General features: G+C 36.5%; 2 protein-coding genes across 2 annotated transcripts; both read left to right on the top strand.

Annotated features, from left to right (window-relative positions):
• Positions 1-613: 613 nt before the first annotated feature.
• Positions 614-10,156, top strand: sirt7 (sirtuin 7). The gene is made up of 10 exons (XM_028448640.1): positions 614-844; positions 2,100-2,237; positions 3,651-3,755; positions 3,830-3,900; positions 3,975-4,047; positions 4,122-4,220; positions 5,045-5,281; positions 6,331-6,411; positions 6,538-6,644; positions 8,605-10,156. Exons 1-10 carry the CDS (start codon positions 740-742, stop codon positions 8,810-8,812), a joined length of 1,224 nt encoding a protein of 407 aa, XP_028304441.1. The 5' UTR covers positions 614-739; the 3' UTR covers positions 8,813-10,156.
• Positions 10,157-11,236: 1,080 nt separating this feature from the next.
• Positions 11,237-23,514, top strand: pcyt2 (phosphate cytidylyltransferase 2, ethanolamine). Its single transcript, XM_028456993.1, has 12 exons — positions 11,237-11,512; positions 14,166-14,254; positions 16,039-16,200; positions 16,273-16,424; positions 16,505-16,546; positions 17,437-17,575; positions 17,775-17,857; positions 18,026-18,103; positions 19,123-19,188; positions 19,656-19,721; positions 20,503-20,591; positions 22,664-23,514. Exons 1-12 carry the CDS (start codon positions 11,388-11,390, stop codon positions 22,779-22,781), a joined length of 1,209 nt encoding a protein of 402 aa, XP_028312794.1. The 5' UTR covers positions 11,237-11,387; the 3' UTR covers positions 22,782-23,514.
• The last annotated feature ends 391 nt before the right edge of the window (positions 23,515-23,905 follow it).

Here is a 23,905-nt window from a genome sequence, read left to right as displayed (position 1 = left end):
GCACTCAGTGAATGTCAAACTGCTTTTCTGAGACGTAACAAAAGCAGCGGCTCCTGAAACGAGTATTTTAATACAAAATAAGCTATAAAAATGTGTATAGTGTCTTGCCCAAGAACAATTGGTCAGGTATAGACTGGGATTGAACCCCCAACCTCTCGATCAGAAGATGACCCCTCTACCACCTGAGGATACTACATTATGAATAGTAATAAATACTTGTACTGTGTGATTGTATAAATAAAATCAAGTTTTTAAAAAAATAGATATGTCTCAATATAGGCAATATTGTCATTTTCTATATTGCCAAAATAGAAAATTCAAAATATCTTGAATCACGATATATATTGCCCAGCTCTAATAAGTAAAGTTATTTGTTTCTAGTTGTTTTATATATCACGTACGTTGTTTAGTTTCATAGAACTGTGATTAAATGTTTTTTCCTCCATCTAATCCCCTCATTATTCACTTCCCTGAGAACTTTGCACCAATCTATTTGAGTCAACAAACTACTTATTTGCTTTAAAACAAAGTAAAAACGTTGGAATAGTCATGATTTATAGGTTATAATTTATTATGCAGGGGATCACGTTGAGGCGCCCATTGGGCAGCAGGGGGCGCTGCTCACACCTCTCTCCGTTATTAAGCGGTCCACTTCCGGTCTGGTTGTTGGTCTCTGGGGCTACGAGCTGTGTTTGGGTCAGAAAGAGGCTTGACCAGGTTGGTCGTGGGTTGTCCCGGAATGGCGGAGGATGAGGACGGTGGTGTGTCTTTACGGGTTGAACGGAAAGCGACGGAAAAAGCCCGAATCCTCCAGAGAGAAAGCGAGAGGAATATCTTCAGACTGGTGAGATTAACAGTCTTCATTCAGAGCAAATTCTATACTGCTAAGCTAACAGGCTAAAGCAGTAGGTTCTGGTTTGACTTGGTGCTCCTGCTCAACTAGTGTCCATGTTAACTGGTAACTATGGTGACCCTCATCTAGCAGTTTTATTTATTGTATTCCCTGCATTATTATTTCCCTCCAAGTTAGAATATTTTAATTTAACACCACTGTTGACAAAATACAACAAAAATAAAGGTTTGTCCTCGTTCATTAGCTAATCAATTAATTTATCACATCTTTTTAATGTTTAAATTGTATTTTTTATAATATTTTTATATACACTTCTTACCCATTTCCCTTATCCTAACTGAAACCCCAATCCAAACATTGCTTACCAACTCCCCAACTTATTCATTCATTTAAATGCGCTTATATGTATTTTATGAAGTTTTATTTATATTTTATGTTATATATATATAATTGGCATAAACCCTTGAACTGACTTACTGTGTCCCAGGCCCAACTGGTAATTTTAAACAAATATTGAGACTCCTCCAGTTTTTATTACACTTTATTTAAATTCAGAGGTAGAATGTAAAGATTAGAGGAATGACATTGAAGTTAGCATAAATATAGATGGATAATAAAATTAGTAATTTATATAGTTTGAAAATAACAAGCTTTATATTAAAATATTTTGAGAAATGTTTTTTTTTAATTTTTTTTAACAATTTTTTTTCCCCTAGATAGTTTTGTAGTATGATTACCAGTGCTGGAAAATGTGTTTTTTTTAATAACCAATTTTGGATTTGTGATAGATAACTGCAATCCTATCAATATTTTATTCAATTTCAAATTTGTGAGATAGTATGATGTTTCAAATGCACTGTACAATATGTGCAACTTTAGTGTTTTTCTCCTCTCAGGGACAGCACTTGTGAGTGAGTTCTGTAGTGTGGCTTGTTTAAGGGAAGGTCTGTGTTAGGATGCACTCAGAAATCCATCTAACTGTGCTTTCCGTGTCCTGAAAAGTAGTAATAGTAGTAGAATAGAAAATATTAAAATGTATCGTTATAGGCAATATTGTAATTTTACATATTGCCAAAATAAAAAAACTTGATATATCTTCAATTTCAATATATTACCCAGGGCTAATTCAAGGTATGCCCTGCTTTTTTAGACAAACAAAGTGATGTTTCAAGGACACTGAATGCGTGCCTTTTACTTGTTGTAATCACATTGAATCACTACATTTAATTTTGGGGTTCTCCTCCAGGTTGGACAAATTCTGCGGAAAGCAGAAAGTGAGCGATCGGAGGAAGATGCTGCTATGCTGCTGCTGCACAGAGACGCTGCAGAGGAACTGTGCAGGAGGCAGCGCTGCAGGAGTGTTCTTAAGAGGAAGCAGGAAGAGGTGAGCAAGAGCTTTAATACAAGCTCCGCCCAGATGACTCATCATCGTAGGATACACTATCAAACTTACTTGTCAGACTGGTGCTTGTCTGACACCATCTTTTTGCAGACTTATACAAACTCACACCAACAAACTAAGTTGCAGTTAAGTTGTGAAAATTATTACTCATAGATCAATAAATAAATAAAAATTGGAAAAGTTTTGCGCATTGCATTGTGGGATGTGGAGTCCCGTAGACGAATGCATAGAAGTGTTTTTATTTTTTTATTCAATCTTACCGTGATTTCTTCTGTTTCCCCCCAAAACTGTGCCAAAGTGACTTCCCAACACATTTCTGGTGTTTTCATGGACTGAAAGTTGCAGTAAAACAATGACAGATGTTTATGTTGGGGTTTACATGAAAACAATTGAATCTAGCTGAAATTTAATGTGTCGCAGAGTGAGGTGATGTTACAGGGAAGACTGGTAACAATTAGAGCGCCGATTTTTTTTAAAGAAAAATTCAAGTTTCGATTCGATTTTCGATTTTATTTTTTTTAATGCACTTAAAAATGACTGCAGATATATTGTCAAAAGTGCAGCTTTATTGCTGTGATTGTCCTCAAGAGTTAAAATGCATAGAAAAATCCCAAAAATTAAAAGTAAATGAGGCTCTGTCATTCAACAATTTCAAGCTTTAACACAGGTTTAAGAAAAAGTGCAACAGCAACTTCACAGTAGCTTAAATTTTCTGATTAAGAAATCAGATAACTACATATTTTATGACATATAGCATTACAATTAAAAAAAATAATAAACATCTTAGCATCTCAGCATTGTGCGAATAAAAAATTAAACATGCCTGTGGCACACAAATAGCCTACTCAAAGGGTAAACGCATGAAAACAAAGAGTGGGCTGGCTCACATTGAGGATAGAATGCAAAAAAGTCTGAAAAAACTGTGGTGGGGAAAAAAAAAATATATATATATATATATATATATATTTTAAAAAAAAATTAAAACTCGAATTTGCAAAATAAAAATCGTTTTCATCTACAAATTCGATAAATCGAATGAATCGATTTTTTTTTGACCGGCTCTAGTAACGAACTAGAACAAAAATGGTGACAAGAGAATCACTGTCCTTCTTGTCTGATCAAAAAACACAAGAAATCACGGTAAGAATGAAGTAAAAACACTTCTATGCGTCGACTTACGGGACTCCACATCCCACAATTCAATGCACAAAACCATTCCGACAATGTCAACAAGTGTTTACAGTGGAGATCAAAACAAACCTTAAAACAGCAATTTTAGCCATTAAGTCTTTTTTCTGGTTAAAAAATGTCATCCTCTCCAGCAGCTTTAAAGGGTGACGATGAGGATAATTGTGTATCAGAGATGTAAAGGCATAGGGTTTTCTCTTTTTGCAGGTGTTTGATAATGCAGAGGAGCTGCAAACTAAAGTGAGGCAGCTCGCTGCTGCAATAAAACAAGCAAACCACCTGGTAGTTTACACTGGAGCAGGGATCAGCACAGTAAGACAATCTATCCTAGAACGGTCTGATTTAACCGTCTTATTAAGCAAATGCTGATGATGTTTTGATGTCAGGCTGCTTCGATCCCAGACTACAGAGGTCCCAACGGGGTGTGGACACAGCTACAAAAGGGTCGAACCGTCAGGTGAGTTTCCCAATGAAAGTAAAGCCCTGTGTTCCTGTTTCTAAGTCTGATGTTAGTCTCTCACTTCTGAACAGCTCGTCTGACCTGAGTAAAGCACAACCAACCTTTACACACATGTGTGTCAGGATGCTTCACAAGGAAATGATGGTATGAGAAATAGTCAGCTCTAACTATGATGTCATCGTGTTTCAATGACATTTGCTGTGCGTTTGTTAACATAGGTGAAGCACGTTGTGTCTCAAAACTGCGACGGGCTTCACGTACGCAGCGGTCTCCCCAGACAAGCCTTATCAGAGCTCCACGGAAACATGTTTATCGAGGTGAGTTTCTGTTTGCATTTAAATTCTGTATGAATCAGCCACAGCCTGTTGACAGAACATTTTAATGTTTCATTTTATTGGAGAAGTTTCTTTTCTCTACGTAAACTGTCATCCTTTTTTTAATTCTAAACATTTCCACACTCTAAAGAAATGCTTTGAATGTATTTTTCTTTTTCTATTTAACAATACTTTTACTATGTTTGTGTGTGTACATGTTTAGCCCAGACTTTGCAAATGCAGAAGAACAGATCAAATGTGATCAGATGCATTTGATCTTTTCGCAATGTGATTAAAATAGAAAAACAGAACATGTTCCAGATGCAATGATCTACTATCAGTATATTTACAGATGTTACTTTGCAACTGGATTCGATACAAAAGGAGCATCAAGCTGAAAGGGAAATGTGTGACATGGTTTAGATGTGTCAAGTTGGTTCTTTTGTCAGCTTTTATAGTTGTTATTATTATACTATACCTATACACTATACTTGTGTTTATCCCTATTATATTTATATATTTGTACATTTGAATTATTTTTTACTGGAATCTGTGCACTTGTATTTATTCCCTATTTAACAGTCTTTTTTTTTAAACTTTGTTTTTATTTGCAATTCATAACAATACATACAAACAACTTATAAATGTAAGAAAAGCAATGAAGAAGAAAGAAAATATAACAAATATCTTTTTACTTAGTTATGTACGTTTTTTTTCTTTTCCTCCTGGGATCAATGAAGTATATCTGATCCTGATCTGGTTCTGATTCTGTGTGCTCAAAAAGTGTGAGGAAATACTGGAATTATTATTTTTGTTCTCATTTCTAGGTCTGTACGTCCTGCTCTCCGGTCCGGGAGTTTGTAAGGTTGTTTGACGTGACAGAGCGAACGTCCCTGCATCGACACATGACCGGCCGCAGATGCTGCCACTGTGGCGGCGAGCTGAGAGACACCATAGTGCATTTCAGGGAGCGTGGGACGCTGGAGCAACCCCTGAACTGGAAAGGAGCCGTGGAGGCCGCCGAGGCAGCAGACGTCATTCTCTGCCTGGGCTCCAGCCTAAAGGTGGGGTTCCTCTAGCACACTGAGTGCACTTCAGTTGAGATATTTACTCGCTTTCAACTTTGTTTGGAGCTAAAAAGAAGTTTTTATGGATGAGAAGATGCTAAAAACTGCCTTCTTCAGGTTTTAAAACCACATTTATGTGCTGTGGCACAGGTTGTCTGGATGTTTTTATGTGGGAATGTTTGTTAATATTTGTAATAGTGTGATAGCTTTTTTCTGGTCACTCTGTTTATTACTTACATTACCAAACTAAATAAATGTGTGCTCTGCCCAGGGTAGGGGTCAATTATAATTGGCAGTGGCTATCCGTACAGTTGCCATATCAATATACCGACATTTTATTTATCCGTACGCAGCGCCCCTATTTGGCCAGTTTAGGTCACGTGATACTGGTTAGTCATGACTAAAACCTAAAAACTAGTTCAAATGTAATGTTTAAGCACACTTAAACCAGAGTGAAAATCCAGTAAGGTATGAAAAATGAAAAAATATGTGGAAAAACACCCACATTTCAGAGATAAGGTTGTATATTGTAAGACATAAAAATCGAAAAATATTTGGCTTTTTTTTTTTTTTTTTTTTTTTTTTTTTTTGCTGTTGAGAGCATTTTAATATTTGAAGAAAAAGACACCCACACCAAGAACATTAATACCAATATTTTCATTGATAAGGATGTCTAACAAGGTAACCAAGAGACAAAAAGCAAATTAGATGATAGATCATATTTTTTAGTGTATTTTACAGCTGATTTAAGACATGGGTCAAACTGACCCGTTATCATAAGAGACGCTAACAGAAAGCTAACGCAAGAGAGAGGTTACGTTTTATGGGCTTATTTATTTCTGGTTCGGTAATTGTGATTAATTTAACTTTGGAAACGGAGAACTTAAATGTAATTGACTTTCAGAGGGAAAATGATCATTGTAATTTTATTTGTAAATGGAAAGAAAGTCAGTCACTGTAATCATAATTGAGTTGCAAATGAACATGGAGAATTGAAAATGTAACTGTAATTTACCCCAACCCTGGTCTGCCTCCCTCTCCTCTAGGTGTTGAAGAAGTATTCCTGTCTGTGGTCTATGAACAGACCAGCAAACAAGAGACCCAAGCTCTATATCGTCAACCTGCAGGTACACCTAATGTCTTCTTTTTTTGGTCAGATTGTTCAGTGTTGGTTTTAAAGGTACTTTTCCCCTCGTTTATAAAATGAGGCTGATTGTTTTTTTTTTGTTTTTGTGGCTCTGCTTTTGTCACAGTGGACACCCAAAGATGATCTGGCCGAGCTGAAAATTCACTCCAAGTGTGACGATGTCATGAGTCTTCTCATGAAAGAGCTAAACCTTCAGGTTCCTTCATATGACAGGTGGGAAACGAATCATTACTTTCCTATTTTAAAGTGTTTATGACTTTTAAATATTGGATCTTCAAATATTTGTACACAGAGTTATTCTTTTCTTTTTCCAACTTTTTTATTATAAATTAATATGTCATAAAGCAAGAATTTTCTTTAACTAAAGCATTTTTGGGCTTCTTTTGTGTGTGTGAGGCCTGCCTGGTTAAAGCAGTTGTATTATCTGAAAGTGTCAAAAATGGGATTTAGCTCTAGACTCGCCAGTAGAATTGATCTCTGGGCACAGGGTCACAAACGCAGCTTTCTCTTCAATAAAAATAACTCTTAGTTACTACTCTATAAAAAACCCAAAACATTCTTAAAAAAATAAACAGAATAACTACAAAACATCCAAGGAACTGGATGATGCTAAAACGTTAGATTGAAACGCTATCTCACTCTCACCATAGACTTTCTATGGGAGCGGAAATACAAAGATTAAACCTGTCGTGACCATAACATGATTTGTGAATGCTGATTGGTTGAAATCTCCAAGATGGCAATGCCAACATATTGAGGGATATCAAGTGTATTTAAAGGCTAAAAGTTAAAATAAATGAAAGATACAAGTTAATAACAAAGCTTTACGGTCATTCCATGCCATTTTAACAAATGACCCACACATTTCCGTCTCAAAAAATACTGAAATTTTCAATATTCGCGAGTTGTGAAATAACCCAAAGTTGGCGTTTAAAATAAAAGTGAAGAAGTTGCGTAAAGAAAAAAAAAATTTTGATCCCACGAAAGAGTCATCTTTATGCTGTAAATTAAAATGGAGATGTGATTTTCTTTTTCTTACATTCCCACATGCAGTTATGAAACAATAAAAACAGTATTAATAGTAATAGGCATATGCAAAGTTATTTACTGAAGGCCCAAACATGTTCCAGCCCGAAACCCCAACAAACTTTTTTCCAATTTTGAAGGACTGTTATATCCACCAGATAGGATGAATAACAGATATTTTTGTATATTCTGAGAGAGTAGGTGGAGCTGTATTTATTTACCAAATTTATTTGTAGTTCCTGAGATATTGGAAGCTGAAAATGGAAGAAAAATAAACTCATATTACAACACATACCCCCTTCACTGAATTTGCCATATCTCTGAAAGTATTTAACCAATCAAACTAAAAATATATGGTGTGCCTATTGAATAATCACAATTGGTTAAAATTTCAGATTTTTTTTTAGACTTAATTGCATGGAATGTCCTGAAAATTTGTTGAAACTACATAGAATGACCCTTTATCTACGGAGCATAATGTGTTTTGTATCGCTTTAACACAACTGTGTCAAACGCAAGGCCCGCCCACCAGATCATCAAGTCCAGCCCACAGGAAGATTTTGTTCAAAGTAGAAATTACAGCAAAAACAGGACATTTTATAAATTACCATATAAGTTGAAGATAAAATGCAATGGGACTTGCAATACTAAATTATTTACAGTGATATTAAATCACAAGTATTTTAAAAAGCTTGAAAATTATCCCACAGTGTTCTGGTAATTACATTTTGAATTTCTAGAAAATGAGTTGCAAAGTCAATAATTGTTCTACAATTGTTTAACATTCTGGGTTTTGTTTGAATTTTTGCATTTTTCCTTCACCAAAACATGGATTTTTTTGGTCTGGCCTACTTGAGGTCAAACTGGGTTGTATGTGGCCCTTGAACTAAAATGAGTTGGACACCCCTGCACCTGAGGTCAAACCTCTACAACCTGATTTACTGAAAAGATATGTAGAGTTATTACAATGGGATGCTCAATGCTAACATGGTGAACTCCTCCACATAGAGAGACCTTTATTCCAAATAGTCACTCTTTCTCATTCCACAGAAGTTTGCGCATGTGAATTCACTTCATAGATGGAATTTACACGCAGACAGACAAAAATAAAAAAGACCGTTAATGAGTTATGTTTCTCTGTCATCAGGGCAGAGGATCCAATCTTCCGTCTAGCTACTCCTCTGCAGCCAGAGGAGGTCAAAAGTCACACCCGTGAGGTCATCGTTCCTCTTGATGGAGCGGACGACAACGCTGCTGATCCAGAGGAGGCGACGGACGGAGGCTCGTCTGTGCAGGGCGGCTGGTTTGGAAGAGGCTACAGCAAAGGACGAAGGAAAAAGAAAAAATCACTTTAAGTCAACTGATAGAACTGGAAATTTCAGGGGGTGAAAATCAGCCCCTGACAACAAAGGTGCTGTTTGTGTTTGTGTTTACTTGTTAATGACAATGACACTTTGCATTGAAAACTGTTTGGTACATGAATGAGAGGAGTTTGTTACACAGCTGTTCTGTCGTACGGGGCAGTTTATGGAAGCAGCTGAAAAGGTCAGAGCCAAATAATAACCCAGCACCGAGAAACTGCCAACTCATCATTCAAATCTGACATTTCCAAAGGAAAAACAAGCTTAAGTGTGTTTCATTGACGTTCTGATATTTCAAGTACCAAGCCATGGAAAATGTACACTCACATCTGCTGCTGCAAAAAAGAATATATGATTATTTTGGTATTATTATTGTGAGAGGGGCGTCTTTGTGAAGTTCATTTATTATTAAAGACACAAAGATGCCTCTGGCTGCTATGCCTATGTTACTATCCCATAGATAGATAATAAATGAAAGTATTTAGAAAAGTCAAATGACTCGAGGTGCCAATGAACTGATAACATTCCAGAGTCAAGTTACTAATATTATCCTTAAAGTTCATATTTGAAGAAGCCGATTGGATAATAGAGAGAGCTAAAGTTCATATAAGATCAGCTGTATTTACTAATTCTACATGGCACATAATGAACATGTTAAAGGGAGCTACGTATCTAAAAGAGTTTCTGTGTAATAGAAATATGTAACTGCTTAAAAAAACAACTCATAAGGGTATTGTACCTTAGTTTGTATTGATAATAGGGTGTATAACAAACATGCTAATAGTTAAACCACAGGGGCTAACCTAGAGTCACACTGGAAGCTTCAATACATGTTACTTTAGTTCAGATTTAACTGTTCTCTGATCACTTTTAGTTAACAATAGTTTATTTGATCTTTACAATTTTATGCCGATTCTTGACTTCCCTCTGCTCTAACATTAACTCAGGATTTTTTTCCCCCATATTTCCCATTTTGTTATTGATGTTTATATTTAAGTTACGACCGTGTTGGAATGAAAGTTGACATTCCAATTATTTGTAATTGTGTGGTTTTTTTTTTACACATAAATATAAAAATTGTGGTATTATTGTTTACGGTGAAGTAGGAACAACCAAATGTAGTTGACTCTTACTACGTGTGACTCAGGAAGACACTGAAGTGTTATTAATTGCATTTTGTGTATTGAGATTACAGAATGTAGCCATGTTTGTTTACCCATTGTGGGGCATTCCTGACACTCAAAGCAGTGCTAAAACTGACAGAGATTTGTTGTTTGTTGTTATTTGAGCAAATATGAATGTTGTATTTGTAAATCAATAAATCAAGAAAAAATGTAAGTCTTTGGTGTGTAAAAAAAAAAAAAAAAAAATGTGTTGAATTGACTTACAATTATAAAACAATGACAAAATAACAGTTTGTGGGAATGACATGATTTGGTTTTAGTGTTTTTCAGTCTTTTTTTGCTTTCAATTTACAGAGGGGTATTTTTTGCACTTTAAAAAGGAATAATTAAATAGTTATATTGATGTTAGATTTTTAAAAATACATTTAATATCCACTTAAGTTGAAAAGGTGATGCCCTAAAATTGCTTAAAATTAGTCAAATAAATACATGGTTTTATTTCCAAACTGCATTATTTGGGGGGTCTTTATTCATGTTACAAAAATATTGTATGAGCTCAATATTGTAAATCATCTTGTGAATTTAAAATAGTCTCTGCTCTATATATATATATATATATATATATATATATATATATATATATATACACACACACAGGTAATCCACACACACAGGTAATTATTGTACGTAGCAGCAGTTTTTTATTCCAGTGCAGTTGAATTATTATCAGGATTTATAAACTAGAGGAGTTTACCATGGAAGCTCATACCCGCTAATAAAAAAAGAACTAGTATGTTTATTTTTGGTAATAAATCTTGCCACAGTTCTTTTGTATACAGTAAACATCTCATGTATAAACTTAAAAAAGAAAATATGAAATCTTACACAATTGGAACTTAATTTACTTATAAAGGCATATGTGTAAAATAAAAGGTTTGTCAAAATGTACAATTCTTTACATTCTTCCCAATAATTTACTTAGTAACGGTTGGGTGTAGAAATATAATAACAAATTATTTTAAAATGTACAAGAAAAATTATTGATCTAAAAATATACTCAAAAAAAGTACAAGTACCCATAAAAAATTACAGTGACGTCAATGTAATCCTTTACTTTCGCCTCTGCCATTGTATGTATGGTAAAACATATTTACTGTTTACAATGTTGTTCACTGTTTTTTTTATTTTAGTTTTTCTTCAATATTATTGGCAAATTGCAAGTTTACAAATCATTAAAAACATGTTTACTGCTGAAAGTGGATACTCTCGTTGATTATGCAATCCATGCGTCGCTGTGTGGCTGTGACGTCAGCTCGGAGGCGTTGGCCGGTTCAGGGATCAACCGTCGGACGTCCTTTCAGGGCAGGAACCCTCCTACCACTGCTCGACCCAGACCACGAGCTACTTCCCTGGGCTTCTCCTCCGTGCGGTCTCCGGCCACAGACATGATCAAAAACGGTCACCACACCACCAGCGACCAGCGGGAGGAAGCCGGCTGCAGTAAGCCGGCCGGCACGGCGTGTAGTCCGGAGAAGCGAAAGCGGATAGTCCGCCTGTGGTGTGACGGATGGTGAGTCTGGGTATCGGTCACTGACTAGTTGCTGGATCCCAGTTATTAAAATCCACTTCTTTTTAGTCTACAATCTATGTACGATTGTTATGTAATACCATCGGTGCTAGCATGCTAATGCTAACAAGTGGCTTAGCAGGGGGTAACATAGCAACAAGACTTTGAGCCTTAGCACAGAGAGCGGAATAAATAGATAATCTGTGCCTCTGAAGAACATATTTATCATTTTAAAAAAACCAACCATTTAAAATAACATTTTGACACGTGCATTAATAAGTTGTAAATAATGACAATTGAATGCCATAAGTATAATAATCAGATACTATTGTATTAATAGTATAATCTCCAACAGGACTTTACTTCATTGCATAAAGCAGGATCATTATGTTATTTATTGCAGTAGCAGAAAGTTTCTCATGCTAATCTGGAGCTAGCATTGTTTTGTCACTTTCTCATTGAGCTGCAGGTGTTATGTTATAGCTGCTTATCTAGGACAGTGTTTCCCAACCAGGGGTACGCGTCCCCCTAGGTGTACGTGAGCACATTGCAGGGGGTACGTGGAAAAAATTAAGAATTTATTTCCAAGATAATAAAAGATATTCTCAGTCATTTCATGAGTCCGTTAATAAAATGGTACATGTGCGCTATGACTTGTTTTTAAAATTGAAATGCCTGTTTAAAGGGGACATATTCAAAGAAGCTCATTTTGTGATAAATGTTGTAAAAGTTATTTATAACACTGGCTGGTTAATTATTTGTTTTGTATTTATTTATTTATATTACTTATTATTTTTATTTCTTCCAATTTTTTTTGTAATTTCAACTATTATTTTTTCTTTAATAACAATATAATCATAATATATTAGTATTAATAATACAAATGTTTACTATAATATCATTTCTTATATTTATCTTTTTTATTGCCTTGAAGGCAACATCATTATATGTTCAATTTGAGTTAAATAAGAAGATAATGCCTGAATATTAATTGTTCAATTTATGAACATGAAATAAAATGACTTGCGTTGAATATTCAGTTGTTTTATGTTTTACTTTTGGAGAATCATGAACATGTATGAGTGAGGGGGGGGGTACTCATGGTATGACAAAAAGGCTCAAAGGGTACACAAGACAACTGATCTAGGGGCCAAATACGGACCAGTTTGATATCAAGTCGGTCACAGATCATATGAAACAAGCAAATATACTGTAAGTCTACATTATATTGTCCTATAGTTTGCATTTCCACTAATAAAAGAAATGTGTGTAAGCATACAAGGCACCAACAATATCCAAGCAATAGGTGACCTTACATGTACTTGATTTTTGTAAACAATTTTTGTAGAATAATTGAGTTTTTTCAACATTCTGAGAATAAAAATGATTGGCATCACGTGATATAAACATAATGGGGAAAATATGAGTGGAGGAAATATTTACACTCAAATTAGTTGTTAATTTGCACAATAATTCTTGTTTTCTCGTTATTTTAACTGAAGTGGATGCTTTAAAGGGCCCGATTTGGCCCCCGGGCCTTCAGTTTGATACGTTTGGGATATAGTAACTTAAGCTTCTGCTTCAGTTTAGTGGAAAAAAAAACTTTTAAATACACAAAACAAGGCTTTAATGTAGGGACTTGATTGGCCTGAGCAGAAGCTGGGGCTAGAATTCATACAACACTAAATTATAGAATTGACCGTAAGTCAACATTAGTGTCTGACCTCATAAATACTGCAAAATCCATCCAAAAAACATCCTAAAGGTTGTGGAAACTCTTTAACTAAGAGCTCATGTTGTAGCTGCAGAGTTTGCCGAGTTTATTAGTTGCAAATTGAGTGGAAATTAAAATAATATATATTTTTAAAAAAAAAGCTTAATTAACAGTCAGGTTGCAATTTGGAGGTGCAATAATGTCATACAGCAGCAGAGAAAACTAATAAAAAAATTGTAAATAGACAGCATAGGAGTAAAAAGCGATGTTAAAACTGTTTGTATAATGTAATGTAAATATATATATAATGTAATATAAATATAATTTGTAATGTTTATTATTTGTTTATATTCAGTTTTTTTCGTATATTCTCCATATTCTGTATTTTTGCATTTATATATTATTTCAACTCTGTTTACTGCTTTTCTTTTCTTTCTGTAATGCTGCTGGAAATGTAATTTCCCTGATGATGCTTTTCCAAGCGATTAATAAAGTCCATCTAATCTAATCTAATGTTTAACTTGCAGCCAATGAAAGAGCTTTATTGCCTGAGTTTGTGATTGCGGTCTCTGTCCATTAAATTATAAAAGTAGTAGAAAAGTTTACACCAACTGTACTTTATTCTGACCTTGAACTCATACACGCAAGTGAGTTTGACTGAGGATCCGAAAGTCTGGATTCTAATAGAGAAACCCTGCAGCGTTGGGACGAGCATGACTGAGGGCATCCTGCTAAAAAACGGACAAAAAGGAGAAACGAGAGGAGAATAAATTGAGTTTTTCATGAAATTCATAAAAGTATATGGCATTATTTTAGGGGGTAGAGGTCTAAAAGTGGGTGTGACAGAAAGATTTGGATATTCCATGTGTAAAATTGGTTTAAAGTTCATGTGTGTTTATGTTTTTCACTCTGTCAGCGTCGTTTCCTTTTCCGTGTCCACAGTTACGACATGGTGCACTACGGTCACTCCAACCAGTTGCGACAGGCCAAAGCAATGGGAGATTACCTCATAGTGGGAGTGCACACGGACGGTAAGCTTTGATCATCAAAAACAGCCTACAGTTCACTTAGGTATTTGTTTCTTTTAAATCACACGTCAACCAGCTTTTATTAACCAAATTAAATGTCAAAATATATAAATTAATGCTGCTGGAGATTTTTTTTTATTATCAGATAAAGACGGTTTAGGGCTCATTGATCAATAAATCAAAGATCGTTTCTTCGAAAAAAATGTAAAAGGTTTAAATTGCTGGTAGATATTTTGTTTTGATCTCTGTAAACATGCGTAGACTGATGCATAGACGTGTTTTTACTTCATTCATACAGGGTTTTCTTGTGTTTGCGTCAAAAAACTCTGCCAAAGTGACTTCTAAACACATTTCTGGTGTTTTCACAGACTGAAAGTTGTGGTAAAACAAAGGCATATGTTTATAATACAAGGAAACTATCGAATATGGACGAAATTAAAGGTCGGGCAGAGTGAGGTGTTCTAAAGAATGAAGGAAAAACACTGCCAAGCGTGCATTTATGGAACTTCACATCCCACAATGCAATGCGCTGAACAATTCCGACAATGTCAATGAGTGAATGTTTACAGTGGAGATCAAAACAAACAAATTTCAACCTTTTACATCTTTTTCCACTTGGCAAGTCATTAAATTTTGTCCAAATTCTGAATTTTTTGTGTAAACTTTTTAATGCATTAAAATAAAGATAAAATAAATAAATAAAGTCAGTTGAGAACCAGTTCCCATTTACAATGATGCCCTGGGTCAGAGGCAGTGGGGTTACACAGGAAACATAAAAACAGTTCAAACGCAGATTTATAACATAGACAAGCAACAGCTTTCACTCCATGAAAACACCACAAATGTGTTTTGAAGTCACTTTGGCAAATAGTTTTTTGGGTAACAGTAAACACAAGAAATCGCAGTAAGAATGATGCACAAATGCGTTTATGCATTTGTCTACGGGACTCCACATCCCACAATGCAATGTATGAAACTTTTTTGCCAATGTCAATAAGAGAGTGTTTACAGTGGAAATTAAAACAAATTTTTGATTGGCAATTTTAAAATGTACATCTTTTTTTTTCGCACAAATGATCTTTGATTTATTGATCTATGAGGCCTACACTATGTCTTTATCTGTTTAAAAAATGTTGTCTCCAGTAGCTTTAAGCATTATTGATTTTATTGTTGTTATTTAAAGCAATGCTTTTGATTATAGCCACTGAGGTTGGGCATTTGATCACAAGTGGTCCATTTTACAGTTTGTATGTTCTCTCTCATGTATATTATTATTTTGTAATGGCTTAGTGGTTAGCACGTCCGCCTCACAGCAGGAAGGTCCTGGGTTCAAGCCCTGCGGCGGTGCTTTTTGTGTGGCGTTTGCATGTTCTCCCCGTGCTGCATGGGTTTCCTCCCCATAATCCAAAAACGTAACTGTTAGGTGGATTGGAGTCTCCAAATTGCCCGTTGGAGTGAATGTGAGTGTGAGTGGTTGTCTGTCTGTGTTGCCCTGCAATGGACTGGTGCCCTGTCCAGGGTGTACCCCCACCCAGCGCCCAGCGTGAGCAGGAGATAGGCACTGGTTGGCCCCCGTGACCCTGAAAACGGTCTAAAAATGGATAGGTGATACAGTATATATTACCATACCAGCCTGTCATTGACCAATCTCATGATAAAGCGCTATATAAAATCCATTGCATTATTATTATTTATATATATATTATGTTACGTTGTGTATTTATTGGTATATATTGTTATGAACCTATACTTATAACAATGTTTTCTCCCACATTTCCATCACAAAGAGGAAATTTCCAAGCACAAGGGTCCTCCGGTCTTTACTCAGGAAGAACGATACAAGATGGTTCGGGCCATTAAGTGGGTGGATGAGATCGTGGAAGGGGCCCCATACGTCACCACCCTGGAGACTCTAGACAAATACAACTGTGACTCCTGTGTTCATGGAGGTGCGTTAATGCAGAATTATAACCATGAACACATCAGTTCATGCAATTATGTCATTGATTGGTTCTCCACAGATGACATCACGTTAACAGTCGACGGCAAGGATACATACGAGGAGGTGAAGCGTGAAGGCCGATACCGGGAGTGCAAACGCACACAGGGGGTCTCTACCACGGATTTAGTCGGACGAATGCTTCTAATGACCAAAGCCCACCATAGCAACATGGTGAGTCTGTGTCAGTGTTAAGAATTTTGATATGATTGGTTATTACTTTGTTCTGCTAATCTCTAATAATCCTCCTTCAGGACAACGCCTACTACCAGCAGCATACAGACGACTTTGGAAAGGTACTTTATGTGAATATCTACTGGATGCACAACTCATATTTGAAACTCTTTGAGCTGTAGATGAGTAAAGTTTAGCTTTTGTCACACTGCACCTGTGATAGTATTTAAAACTAGAATTTTTTAGATAGATTTCATGAATTGCTATTGAATTGCTATTTTTCTAGAGCAGGAGTGTCAAACTCATTTTAGTTCAGGGGCCAAATATAGAGCAGTTTATCTTAACTGGGCCGCAGATTATAGGTGGGAAAATGAGTAATTTAATTGTTATTGTGCTCTAGTTTGCACTTCCACCTATAAATATATACGGAACCAATCATATCAAAGCAATAAGTGACAGTTATCAGTCCCTGCCAGATCTTCACTTTCAATTTATTTGATTTTATGACCCATTTTTCTGTAATTTGTGGAAATTTTGTGGGATAATTTGAAGAAAATTTCAGGATTTTGGAAAAATTAAGAGTTTTGTTAATAATTTGAGATTAAAAACAACTGCCATTATGTGATGTGAGCGTGGAGAAAATGTGAGCCCTGCTAATATTATGCAGTTTCATTAAATGTGTCTATTAATTTGGATATATTTACTGCTTAATTAGTTGGTAATTTACACAATGATTCATGGTTTCTCTGACTTTTTTACTTGCCACTGTGGGCAGAATTGGATGCTCTAACGTGCTGGATTTGGCCCCCGGGCCTTGAGTTTGACACGTGTTCTTGAGGTTCTATTCAGGATTCAAGCTCAATTCTTGTGTCAGACTTACATTATATTATGGAAATAACAGCCTACTGTGTTACTCATTATTTGATCTTATTTGCCATTGCGTTCAGCTCCTAGTTCTAATAATATACCAGGATGAGTTGGATTCAGTGATTTCCATATTTTGCTGACTCAGGGCCCCAAAGGCAACAGTCCCTGGACTGGAGTGTCCCAGTTCCTGCAAACATCTCAAAAGATCATCCAGTTTGCTTCAGGAAAGGAGCCTCAGCCTGGAGACACCATCATCTACGTGGCCGGAGCCTTCGACCTTTTTCGTATCCACGACTTATCGTTGAGAAATCCACACGATTCCCAATCATCTGATTGTAACTGTGATACAAATGTATTTTTTTCAAACGGTATTGTATTTATTAATTTTTTCATCTTTTTTTTATGTGTATGTTTGAAAGTGTTTTTGGCGTCACTTGTTGTTTGTGATGCTGCTGTTCTGCCTTGACTGAAAACCCCTCACAGACATCGGCCATGTTGACTTTTTAGAGATGGTCTACAAACAGGCAGAGAAACCCTACGTCATTGTGGGTCTGCACTTTGACCAGGTACACATTCAGATTTGAATAAATAAAGTTGAACCTGAAGCATAGGCAGCGCACACCTTAAAAAACAAAACAAAACAGCAGCAACTGAAACCAGAATGTTTACACAAAATGGCACAGTTAATGTTTAAAACTATAAGACTTAATCCTAAGCGTCTCTGTTTGATGTAGGAAGTGAATCGCTACAAAGGAAAGAACTATCCAATCATGAACATCCATGAGAGGACGCTGAGCGTCCTCGCCTGTCGGGTGAGTTCACACACAGATTACTGACCATTAAGGGGTTTAGCACGCCACTAGCAATCAGCAGACGCCTCTGAAGAAGACTGGCAGTTGACAGTCAAAACATGTCAGAAGATCAAAGTAAATTTCATGAAAAACAGTTATCTGAATAAATGAAACCATAAGATATTATTAAAAAAAATGACAAAAAGAACTTGCTGGAATGACTAAAGTGCAGTATCTGGTGTCAGGTATTTGAATCTAAAGTAATCACAACTATGTACAGTGGTGAAAATGAACCATAACACACAGTATGCAGTATGTGTCTTTTATTTCTGACTGTCTGGAACAATGCATCACCATGCTCTCATTTAAACTGGGCACCAGTTTAAAATGTTTTTTTGACACTGAAGGAACATTTTTATATGTAAACAGAGATAATAATAATATTAGCTTTATTTCATATAGTGCTTTTCAGAAAACTCAAAGACACTTTACAATGAAAGCATAGATGATGAAAAGAAAAAAGTCATGTAAACTAGGGGTGACCTGATCCGATATTGATATCGGTTATCGGTCCGATATCAGCCTGATAACGAATATCGGATTTTGGATTCAAATCCGATTTTTTTTTTTTTTTTTTTTTTCAAATTAAATTTTTATTTATTTTATTCAATTGTAGAATACTGTAGATATTATGTTGAAGGTTAAAAATTATGGAACCAATTAGTTAATAATAAATGGGTCAGTTTTTCTCATCCCTACTGTTGCTGACTATTGTTCTGTGTTTGAGTGACATCACTTGATCAAACCTTTTCTAACATTCCACACTACAAAATAAGTATTTATTATTTTTTTATTAAAGAAGAGAGAGAGAGGAAAAAAAAGTATGTATGATTCATGCTGATATCGGATCAATAATGAAAATGAAAAAGTTGTATCGGGACATCGCTAATGTAAATTGAGATGCCCTCTGTGTTGGGAGACTTAATGTTAAAGACGTATTTTTCATCATTTAAACAATCCGTTGTCCTGTGTCACTGCAGTACGTGTCCGAGGTGGTGATCGGTGCTCCTTACGCAGTGGGGAAAGATTTAATTGATCATTTTAAGGTGAGTTTCCCCTTCTATAACAATGTCAATCTGTTATTACATGGTGCATCACTAATTATTATTATTAAAAAGAGAACAAAGCGTGAGCAATGCCTATTTGTTTGAGTCTTGTTGAGCTTCAACTCAAAAATGTAAAAACCAAGCTTTAATGTCACACTGGAGGGCAGTTCTATGTTTGGTGCCACCTTGTAGACATTTAGATAAAATTAAAAGTGATCTTGATTGAGTTAATAAAAAAAGGGAAAGTAAACTGTCCTCCAGAATTTCAGTTCATAATCTTAAACATTGTTACTGGAAACGGAACTCAACAGAATTATCTTATGTCATGTTAAATTCACACTTTATTACTTGATTTCATTGTAAAGTGAGTGTCGTATTTCACTGATGATACAAAGACCTGTGCTTATGTTGAGTGCTGCAGCTCCTTTGTTGGTTAAGGATTAACTTGTGCTTGTGTGACTATGTAGGTGGACCTGGTGTGTCACGGTAAGACGGAGGTTTTCCCAGACAAAGACGAGTCCGACCCGTACGCTGTGAGTACACCATGCTCACTAAATCTACAGTTTGACTGTTTTATGCCCCTAAACTCTGGAACTCAATCCCCCTCCACATTAGATCTTTCAGTTCCACTGATGTTTTTAAAAGAAAACTAAAAACACATCTTTTTAATTTGGCTTTTAACCCGCTATCATCCTCATTTTGTAATGTCTTTCTTTTTAATTATGTTTTTAACTCAGTATTTTTTAATCCATGGTTTTATACTTTTTATTGGCTGTGCACTGAATTGATTTTATTTCCTCACACTGTACTTTTTATTGATCTCTGCTGACTGTCTGTTCTTGTAAAGCACTTTGGGCAACATGTCCTACGTATGAAAGGTGCTATAGAAATAAATACAGTTAAGTTGATTTTAATTGAGAGAAAAAGATAGAAAAGGGACATTAAAAGTAAAGTACATGCTTGGTATTTATCTATTTAAGGTCACTGCAACTCCCAAGTCTTAGAAAACACAAATTCCTGCAGAACACGTGTGAAAACTGAAAAATGTATCTGCTCAGCATCACTGAGCGGTTTAAATCCAACGGTTAATGAGTGACTAAAAGTAGCATATAGTTAGTGCCTCAGCCACACATTCCTCACAGTCCTGCTATCTTCACATTTTGAGCAGCCAAGCAATTTCCGATCAACAGTTCGTGCCTAGGTTGTAATAAAGAGATGAGACCTGATCTGACGACAAGAGGCTCTCATTAGATTGTGCTCAGGGAGTCCATGTGCTTGTCTTTGACCCAGTACTCTTTATAATCCCTCCCCTAGGAGCCCAAGAAGAGGGGGATATTCAGGGTCATCGACAGTGGGAACAACCTCACCACTGATGATATCGTCCAAAGGATCATAGAAAACAGGTGAGAGACTTAACATTCCAGCCTTTTTAAAGCCTCATGTAATAATGTTGGCTGTGTTTGGCTGTGGGATGGATATGATGAGGTAAAGGCTAGAATGCCTCAGGAGTGCTGCTATGTTTTGAGCTGCAGTTACTCTCTAAAGGTGCCTTCACACCAAAATGCAACTTCAATGACTACAGTCGCTTAAATCGCCCCATTGCCCCAGTGACGTGACGACCGGGGAATAGTATGTTTCTCCGGAGCCGTAGGCAGCACTGGGATGGCTGCTGCATCGAGAGGGCTGATCACTTCTTCTCTGGCCCTACGTTTACAGCACTTATCATAAACAGCTCCGCTCGTATTTACGGTTCAAATATGCAACTTACGGGGTTACTAAAGGATGAGTTCACCCAAAATGTAGGCTTATTCAAGAGTTAATTTTGCCCTGGTAAGTTGAGGAAGTGTGCAGCACTCCCTGTGCAGCCTTCTCGGGGGAGTGATGTAGGCAGAAACTCATTACCGTTTAGATTTTGCGACAACTTTGAGCGACTTCCAGCGACTCATGACGCGTGAAAAAGTCGCTGGAATCGCGTCGCTTGAGGGTAGGTTGCTTGAGGTTGCTTGATGTCTCGTCATTTACATTGATTTTGAATGTATTCGGTCACGTTCGATGTGAACGCATCTTTAAGATACTGTAACTACTGCAGTCACTTCAATGAGTTGCTTGAACATAGTGGCGCTTTTTGGTCACTCCATTACTTCATCGCTCCAGTGACGTGATGACAAGGGAACAGTGTGTGTGTCTGCAGAGCCGGTGACAGGGGAGAGAGAGGGCTACAGCATCGAGAGGGCTGATCACATCTTCTCTGGCCGTACGTTTACAGCATTTAGCATAGACAGCATTGCTTTTACGGTGTAAATGATCAACTTACAGGGTTATTAAAGGGTGAGTTCACCCAAAATGTAGGCTTATTCAACAGTTAACCGCTTTAATTTTGCCCTGGTAAGTAGAGGAAGTGCTGCAGCCGTCTTACTGTAGCAGGAGAGAGGAGCTGCTGCTTCGCCTTTACAGACAGTGAAGGACGGGGCAGTTGTTGCTTGAAGTTGCTTGAAAAGTTTGAGTTTTTCAACTTTGAGCGACTAAGTCACGCAGGACCTGGTCGCCAGAATAGCGCAAATCACATCGCTTGAAGGGAGGTCGCTTAAGATTGCATTATTTACATAGATTTTTAATGTAATCTAGTCAATTCAGACGCATTTGGTATGAACGCACTTTTAAGGTGATGGACCTGTGAGAAGTTTGATTAAACAAACTAGAATCTACTTTTATCTTGAAAGTTGAGGTTACATCTAATATTCAATCTCTCTTATTGACTTTGTCAGAAAATGTTCATGCATTGCATTGTGGGATGTGGAGTCCCGTCGATGGAGGCATAGTGTTTTTGCTTCATTCTTACTGTGATTTCTTGTGTTTGCCCCCAAAAACTCTGCCAGAGTGACTTCCCAACACATTTCTGGTGTTTCCATGGATTGGAATTTAAGGCAAAACAATGGCCGATGTTTATTTTTGCGGTTCCCACAGAAAGATGTTAATCTGGCCAAAATTAAATGTCTTGCAGAGTGAGCAAACTACGGTTGAACAAAAATGGTGTCAAGTGAATTACTGTCCTCGTCTGGAGCAGAAACACAACAAATTTACTTTAACAATGAAGTCAAAACACTTCTGTGCATCTGTCTACAGAACTCCAGATCCCAAAATGCAATGCATGAAACTTCTCCAACAACATCAATAAGAGTGTGTTTACAATGGAGAACAAATCAAACTTTTGAGCGGCAATTTCAACGTTTTACATCTTTTTTCTAGCAAATGATCTTTGATTTATTGATTTATGAGCCCTATACTGTCTCTATCTGATAAAAAACTAATTATACTCCCAAGCAGCTTTAAGGTATTTGGACTTGCTTGAAGTTTTTGAAAACACATAAAAGTGTGGGCCATATAGAGATGTGCCTTAGGCCATATTCTATCCCTTGGCCACATGTTCGACCATTTTTGTTGACTAACCCTTTTTTTTTTTTTTTACTGCGTCCAGGTTGCAATTTGAAGCCAGGAATCAGAAGAAGGAGGCCAAGGAGATAGCGGTGATCGAGGCAATGAAGAGGAAGGAGCAGGAGGAGAAAAGCAGAGCGACAGCACAGAGTGCTCACTAATATCAAGCTTCACTTTTAGCCAGATGGGTATGTTTAGCTTTATTACGAGGGTGGAGGTCACAGACAGAATCCTGGCTGTCCACGGCAGGGCTGGAGCAATCAGTGGGTGCAAAACCCTCAGCTTTGAATCTGGGGTGAGGGACGTCATGAGCTGAGGGAACTATTCCATCCTAAAGAGATTCAGAGAAGATCCATACACCTACAGTTCACCTCAAACTGACCCTTTAAACGGTCTTGTGTATTTGATAATGAATTTTCTGACTCTGTGTTCAGGAGCAACAACTTTTAATCGTTCATAAATTATTTATAAAATCTTAAACATAATTTTTTTTAACTTTAATTGCTTTTAACAGAGAGTTTTAACCTGTCATCATTAAGTTTGAAATTGATGTTTTAAAACATGTTTCACTCATTAGTTTTTAAATCTAACTTTTTGTCCTTTGGCAAAGACACTTTATTGCTGCAGTAAAAACACAACTTGTGAATTTGTACTTCCTGGATTTGCACCGACATGAGTGTGTATCTGTGTGTGCGTGTGTGTGTGTGTTTGCACTATAAAACGGTAGTGCCTCTAAGCTATAACAAATATAAGGGCTGTGATTTCTCTTCGTTTTCAGTCACATTTGTTTTTGAATGTAAAAAAAAAGAAAAAAGAAATGTTTTATTTTTCACAAGACAATCTGCTTTGGTCTGAATACAAGATCCCACTGTGTCCATTACACTGTGGTACACTTTTATGTGTTGGTCTGTATTTTTTACACGATGCTACTTGGATCTGGTTTGTATGAGTGGTAATAGTTAAGTTATGGTGGTCTATTTATCACTGGTATTAATTCACGTTTGTGGCTGTTTTCACAACCTTTTAGACTCTTTCAGCTTGTAACACGTTTTATTAAATAAACAGGCTTTGTTCAGCTCATCCTGTGGTGTGCAACAATTTTTGTTGAATCAGCACATAGTCGGGTTGCGCTGAGGCGGTGAAATGAGGCCATCGTCACTTAGAAACAACAAAAGCTGATTGGTCGGTCGACTCTTTTTTTTTAATTACGCCAAAAATCAGCAACTCATCACATGATTGTGAGTTTAAAAGTGTCGTTAATCTTTAGCCTGAGGAGCTGAGCTGA

The sequence above is a fragment of the Gouania willdenowi genome, chromosome 1, assembly GCF_900634775.1.
Source record: "Gouania willdenowi chromosome 1, fGouWil2.1, whole genome shotgun sequence".
Taxonomy (NCBI): Eukaryota; Metazoa; Chordata; class Actinopteri; order Blenniiformes; family Gobiesocidae; genus Gouania; species Gouania willdenowi.
This window is presented reverse-complemented; position numbering and strand designations above follow the sequence as displayed.